The 7,679-nt window shown below is 35.7% G+C and overlaps 1 protein-coding gene across 1 annotated transcript; it reads left to right on the top strand.

Moving 5' to 3' along the window:
• Nucleotides 1-214: 214 nt before the first annotated feature.
• LOC105458154 lies at nucleotides 215-7,038 on the top strand. Its single transcript, XM_011703250.1, has 2 exons — nucleotides 215-961; nucleotides 2,552-7,038. The coding sequence occupies exons 1-2, from the start codon at nucleotides 879-881 to the stop codon at nucleotides 6,804-6,806; spliced, it is 4,338 nt and encodes a 1,445-aa protein (XP_011701552.1). The 5' UTR covers nucleotides 215-878; the 3' UTR covers nucleotides 6,807-7,038.
• Nucleotides 7,039-7,679: the final 641 nt, after the last annotated feature.

Here is a 7,679-nt window from a genome sequence, read left to right as displayed (position 1 = left end):
GTATTATATCCCGGGATTTATTTACAAACGGCAGGCAAATCCGCGACAGCAAGAGAGAGAGAGAGAGAGAGAGAGAGAGAGAGAGAGAGAGAGAAAATCGAATTATGTAGAAAGAATATTATATAATTTCATTTATAGAAACATCAATAATTAATAACAATTGCATGCTATATTAAACTTGTTATATTTATCATATTTTCTTTCTAAAATTGTAAAACTGTTATTTAAAATATTTTTTTATCATACATATTTTAAGATTTCAGTACTTTTCTCTTTGATAAATATACTTCTTGTATTTGATATAGTTAATTATATATTCAAATAAAATAAAATATAAATGAAACCTGTTCTTATTAACACTTCACGATTAATTGCTTTGTTTCTTTTCGTCAATGTGTATAATCTTTTTTTCTTTAACGAAAATCTGTAATGATCTTGTTAGCGTGAATGAGTATTATTAAACACACGACGTTGAGGAAGATGCGGATAAGTATTGTTCCGCATTCCTCTCGCCGTTGCAACCAGCCATAATAGCCGGCCGTGCGAGCGGTTATTAGAGTCGGGTAGTATAGTTAGCGCTTGGAAGTCTCATATACTAGAATTCTATTATTACATCGGGTTGCCGGCTTAAACTCAGTTGGTCTTGGCTCTCTGAACCGTGAGAACGGCTTCACTTTTCGCACACCTGAGAGTCGAAGCTGCCACGTTTATCGTGGCCGGTCCATCGCTGTTACAAGCAGAACAACGCAGTTGTTTAGTCATCCCCTCGACAAGCGCATCGATCATACCTCGCTCGATCGTTTGTTATTGTTTCCCCGTTTTGTCGTCGTTAACTATCGTCATTTGGTGTAAACAGAGAAAAAAAGGTGTAAAAGAAAATGCCATACTATAATGATGTCCCATATTATTACGGAGGAGGAGCTTACGCTAATCACAGCTCGTTAATGACGGGTACAGCACGGTAAGAATAAAAAAATAAGAATAAATTTTAATTTAATACGAGCGAAATCCAATTTGAACCGTAAATTGTATTTAATATTTAGCAGAAAAGTTTCTTTTCTATCTTATTCCCGTTGAATCAAAATTTGTTTTTTTTTGTTTGGATTTATTGGTGGACATCTTTCTCTCAAGGCCGTTAATGTGTACATGATGTGTTTCGAAAAAATCAGTTAAATAGATAGTCAAATTGACTTGCTTGTAGACAAATCTCAATTTATGAGATCAAAATTCAAATGACCAAGAAAACGTGAGAATTTGTATCGATTGTGACGTAAGAATTGTATCGATTATCAGTATTGGTTTTAATTTAAACTTTTATAAAAAAGTTGTAATGTGTAATATTAAAAATATTTTAAAAACGTAGTTATAAAATATGTACGCGAACACATAATGCGTTATAATTACGAATAAAATTTTCTTTGGCAAGACAAAGAAGTCTGCGATTGATACAACTTATTAAATCATTCATTATCGCGTGATGGTGACAATGAATTTGGGAATTAATTATAAAATAATGATCTAATTATAACATCATAAAAAAAGATATCATCAACAAACATTAAAAATGTAATTGACGTGTTTAATAAACCTATATAAATTGTGTATATTTATTTTATTGTAATTTGAAATATATTTTAAATATTTTCGAATCTATTCAATTATGTTATTAGAATAGTTTAAATGTATCTCTATCAAGTAAAACGATATTTTTATGTTCCACTTTTTAAAAATAATTTTATATGAGAAGAAGACATACCGTGTTTCCATAAGAATATATTGTTTCTATTTGTTTTTTATAATATTTTGAAAATATCTTCGTAACGTCTTTTTTTCTTGTGTAAGATTGTTTTAAAAAAATATAAGATACATATATTTTTTTTACTTTTTTCACCTACCATATGTGATTAAAATAAAGATAATAAAATATACAGATAAAACTTTTTTCTATAATTTCGTATTTAAAAAAAAAATTTTTAAAGACGCGTGATTATACAAAATAGTGTCAATTTAGGCGTTTATTGATCAGATATACAGATCATCAAACAAATCACATTTATTTTCCATATGTATTAACAAGTGTTCGTGAAATGTTTCCGCTGCAACGTAACAAGGAACAAAAATAAGCATTTGGAAAGGGAGTGAATATGCAATGGCCGATCAAAGGGCTTGTCAATAATACGAACGTATCGCAATGCCACATCCCATGATTAGATAAATGAGAATGTCATTTTTAGCATTTATCTATATTCCATATTCGTTGCTTTATCACGTAATTATTCTTGCGTTCTTAAAATGTAAGTAAAATCTTATAAAACTGTGCAATAGATTCGTGTATTTTCCACATTGATAATAACATTTTCTCATGCGATGCTGTTTATGTTAAGACTCGAATTTCTAACGATCGGTTTCATGACATAATCTAAACATCTGTACTATTTATAAAACACAAACACGTTGAACGATCTACGAGAAAAGTATCCGCCAAAACAAAAGTCAGTTTACGCGAAATGTTTACGATTAATTCCAAATGAGATTACGATGTTTCGCACAGAACGCCCTTTCATACTCCACTGTCGCGTTTCTCGCCGCATCTGTCAACAATCTCCGAATCCCCACTCAGCCATCTACATCGTTTCTCGCCGATCTCTGTGAGATCAGCAAGACGAGTGATTGACACGGCGGATATCGATGTTTCGTCACCGAGAATACTCTCACATAATGGAAATCCTCCCAAAAATCGTCTACGTCGCGATCGGCCAACTATCAAGATCAGATCGCAGGCTGTAAAAGACAATCCAACATTACGCGAGCACAATGAGAGGCACGAAAAATCGGTGGGTGAGCTTCTAATGGAAAAATTTTTAATTAAGGATAAGAAGTTGATTAGCGACGAGAGTCAACAAGGAATACGTTTATATCATCAAATCAATTTAGATCGTTTAGAAAATCCTCAGGAGCGAGAAGCTGTGCAGACGCGAATCACTCGCAGATTCACGCGACGCAGGTCTTCCGCTGATTTACAGCTCGATCCCGAACAAATGCAACGGGAGGCTGCGTACGCGCAAGTGCAGGCGAAGGTCCTGGATAGCCTCGTAGCCGAGGAACAAGCTCAGATCGAGAATGAAGCTCGTCGAGGTACTTTAATATTCAGAAACGGAACAATAGCAAGAGGCCCGATCATCGAACACTCCTATGTGAATACCGTTGATTCTGATACAATGACACAGGAGGAAGAGGAAGCAGCTAGGACAAGGATAAGGAAAGCCATGAAAAAAACAAAAAAGAAAAAGAGATTATCTGTTGATAAACAGTTGTCGACTGATAAGGTTGATAACAGGCGATCAAGCACCTCTAGCGAAATTTCCACTGACTCGCAAAATAAAGAAAATGATGAGTCTCGACCTCAGATGTATAAGATTGAAGCATGTAACAGTGCCGGGGATTTCTCCACAATTTGGGTGAATACAAGCGTTGAGAATGAAGGACGCAAAGCGACAGTTGAGAAATTCAAAGAGAGTGTAAAAGTTTCCAGGAGATTTGAAACTGAAAATGAAACGGACATTTCCTTAAACGATACAGAAGAAGCGGAAACACAGATCGTGTTGGCAGTACGAAAGCCTTATGTAAAGGATACATCAAGAAACAGTGTGTATTTGACAATGAGGAAGCCCACGGAAGAACTTAACGAAAAACTTAAAGAAATTGAGAAACTTGATGTAAGAACAGGTGAAGATCAATTGAGCTTAACGAATGGCTTCGCCGATGTTGAAAATAATTTTCTCAGAAACGCATCAAAAGATTCTACAGATATAGATTCAGTGGAGTCGAATTGCAAGATTCAAGCGGCAAGTGATATTAAAGACTTTAAAGCGTTAAAGAAAATAGTGTATAAAAACATGGAATCCTCGGCAAAGAAGGATATCCATTCCGTATCGAACGATGACTCATGGGATAAACGAGATGCTGTTGTCTCAGCAACAAAAAAAAGCGGTACACGAGTAATAATTAGTAAAGATCCATCATTTTTGAAAGAAGCCGAGACAACTGCAAGTTCCATGCAATCGAACGACGTTTCAGCTTTCATTTCGACGAACGCATCAAAAAATGATTTGCAGATGGAATATCTTCGAGGAATTGAAGACATTTCGACAAAGATGAGAACGGAAGATACTTTCATCGTAGATATAAAAAATGGTGAAAGTAAAAAAAATCGTAATACGATTGATAATGCTACCAAGAAAATATTTGAGTACCTAGAAACTGATTTGACTGTCAAGATACCGGAAGTACTCACTATCGAAAATCCTATTGTTTCCATTGAAACAGATAAGTTCATAACGGAAAAAGATAGGCCAAAGATCTCCGTGATGTCGCATGACGAGAACATAATAAACTTAAGCGTTGTCGAGACCGAAGCCAGCGACAATGTTGGTAAAAACAGCGTCAGCAGTGCAATGCTCACGACAAATAGCGCGACCTGTCGTCTGCCAAAACTGTCTAAAATTAATACGGATAGAAATAATACCGTAGAAGCGCCAAAGCTATCGTTACGAGAGACTGCAGAGTATCTGGCTGACTCGCCGAAAAGTGATCACGACGTTGTCGGAGCCGACGACGCTGTCGCATTGTCGGAAAAGAACAAAACATCGAACTTGGCGCAAGTTTCTTCCTTCAATGCCTCGAAGAAAACCAATAGCGTAGATGCAGATAAACCAAATTTTAAACTCGATACGACTCGATATAATGATGCAGTCAAATTGGAGGCTAAAGAAACGACCTTGTCCAAGGAAACAAGCGACAAAGGGCATAATAATAAATATTTTGAAGAGGCAAAACTACGAATGGATATTAAGCCGGCAAAAGATATCAATCTGACGTTGAGAAACAACGTGAAAGAGATTGATGCAAATGTGTTATCCTTGAAAACGACTGATTTATCAAATACTGAAGAAAAAGTAATCATCACCGAAGCAATAGTCGATGCGAAAGAAGTGAAATTATTAAAGACTGATACGATTAAAAGAATTAATCGTATTGACGTAGTAAAGGATTCGTCGAAAGATTCAAGTTTCAAGAATAAGATGTTGAAGCTTAATACTAAAATGCCGACATTCTTAAAAGATAATGTGAACGGAAGCATTGTTGCGAACTCAAATATTGAAAAAGATTCAGACACACTTAAAATAATGAAAGTTAGAGATGGCAAATCATTTTCTTGTAATGATGCCAATGATAAGACAAGGATTTTGAAGAAAAGCCTTTCCGTTGACTCTTCGAATATGATAAATAATCTCTCGGCGAATAATATCCCCAAAGTTTTCCAGCAATCCATATCTATTGATAAAAAAGACACAGACAAGGATATATCCATCAAGACGACGTCAGAGGTAAAATCTCTGAGTAAAGTAACAGAAAAGAAACCAATGCAAGAAATGAAGATCAATGCAAGTTGCAATCCTCAAGATGAAAGTGTAGTATTATCAAGGAGTGCCTCTACAGAGTCCATTGATTTTTGGAGCGAGATCAAAGCTCCGAGTAGTCCTGAAACGAGAATGAAGCAACAGAATGGATTTCCTTTTCGCGAGGCAATTACTTCTAAGCTCGAAAAGAAAATGAATTCAATGAATTCAAAATGGAAAGATAATGAAAAGAAAAATGAGATCGACATTAAAATGAGTACTGTGGCACTCGAAAATTCGACAGTTGGATCCAGCAACAAAGTCCTCGAAAAGAAAGAAAAAGAGAAAATTGTTTCGGAATCTTTAAGAGAGAAAAAAGCGGAAATCGAAAAATTTGCGACGAAAATGGAAAAAAACGTGCCAATGATGCAAAAGGTGCCACCAAAAAAGAAGAAGAATCTTTCGATAATGATCGATAATAAGAACACAAGTTTACCCGGAAAGAAAGCTTCGTTGAAGCGCAACGATTCTGGTACAGCAACTTCCGCAACTACTCCAGTCGAGATTGCCATACCGGTAATAAATATAGTTGAAGCACCCAAGTTGTTCGAAGAGTCTGACAATCGGAAGGTCGATGAGGAACATGAGGATCCCAGCACTCCAACAAACGAGCTGTCACCCGATCCTTCTTTGATCAGGAAAATTTCAAGGTGGAGCAATCAGGATGATTTGACAAACACCGACGATGTGGAAACTCCGGTTGTGTCAGAGGAAACTAGTCTAACCGCCAGTCCTAGCATTAGTCCTCCGCAATCCTCCAAAACAAAGCGTGTGATCAAGAAGAAGAAATCATCGGGTAAAAAGACATCGGAAACGAGCGAAAAGGGGATTTGTAGCAACGAATTAACGACGACAAATCAACAGAATGCTACCAATACTAAACTTGTTTCCGAAAAGCAGCATGTAGCGAAAATTTCGCCAAAAGTGTCTCCTAAGGCCAGCCCGAAAAATACGCCCTTGCAACGGCCGCTCGATCTCATAAAAATGTTTTACACGACGCCGTCTGCATTACTCACGGCCACGCCGCGGGATCTTTCCAAAGTCAGACGGGCAAAGATCAAGAGAAAACGGCATCACTCGCGCACACCGTCTATCAGTAGTGATAGTGGAAGTACGACGAGTACTGCCACAACAGAGAGTATGGACGAGAATGGATCGACTCGCATTGAATTGGATGGTGATTCCGAACATAAGAGAATACATTCAACAAGGAGCAATGATTCCGGATTCGACGGTTCACCAAGAATTTCGAGTACTTATTTTGCGATTGTTTGCTCGTCAAAGTTTTGCTATCGAAGACAACTTCCAAATATTTTTTTTAGAGAGAGAAAATATATAATACTTTGACGATGTGACATGAGAATGATATTCGAAATAATTTATAAAACACCGGAAATGATGATTTGTTTAAAACTAAATTAAAACTAAATGTTAATTAATTATTCTTGAATTATTGGAAAAAGATAGTGTAGAAACATTAAAGTCCAAATTTATTTAATTATTTTTCATTAATTTAATATACACATATATTATTACGCATATATATAATTTTAAATATTATCGTTAATTTAATATATAGGGTGTCTAATAAATCGCCTGCAAAGTGATTCGGGATCCAAAAAGAAAGAAAAAAGGTTATTTTAGGTAAACATTCCAGAAATAAGTCGTTTTCGAGTTATAACCACTTTTATGTTTAAGGCCACTTTATACGTCTTTTTGGCATATTTTCAAGATTTTTTTTTTAATAGTAAAATGTATTGAATCTAATCAAACTTTTTACACATTATTAGTTACATATTCAAGTATATAAAAATATTTTTTAAAAATTTTTTCACGCATGCGCGGCGACAAAATGGCGGCTGCAGTGGACGTCGGAAAAAAGTTGCGGACACGATATCTCCAGTTAGAATTGTCTAAAACAAAAAATCCAAAAAGATTCTTAAAATATATGTTAGTGGCTATAGCCGGAACTAGGATTAAACGTTTTGGGCATAAAAAAAGAAAATGGCGATCTTTTGAATTTTTTTACCCCTTTTTTACCCCTAAAATGGTCTAAAAAAAGGATTAAAAATAAACGGAAAATTATGATCCTAGTTCGGGCTAAAACTACACATGTTCTGAACAATCCCTGAAAATTTCAGCCCGATCGGTTAAATAGTTCTCCCAAAATCGTGTCCGCAACTTTTTTTTCCGACGTCCACTGCAGCCGCGCATTTTGTC

The sequence above is a fragment of the Wasmannia auropunctata genome, unplaced genomic scaffold (assembly GCF_000956235.1).
Source record: "Wasmannia auropunctata unplaced genomic scaffold, wasmannia.A_1.0 LD334609.1, whole genome shotgun sequence".
Classification (NCBI taxonomy): domain Eukaryota; kingdom Metazoa; phylum Arthropoda; class Insecta; order Hymenoptera; family Formicidae; genus Wasmannia; species Wasmannia auropunctata.
Note: the sequence above shows the minus strand (reverse complement) of the source record. Positions and strands in the feature narration are given on the sequence as shown.

Coding starts and splice junctions, on each gene's coding strand:
- LOC105458154 (XM_011703250.1), top strand. CDS start 879: ATGCCATACTATAATGATGTCCCATATTATTACGGAGGAGGAGCTTAC. Junction 962..2,551: donor TTAATGACGGGTACAGCACG/GTAAGAATAAAA, acceptor TGTTTCGCACAG/AACGCCCTTTCATACTCCAC.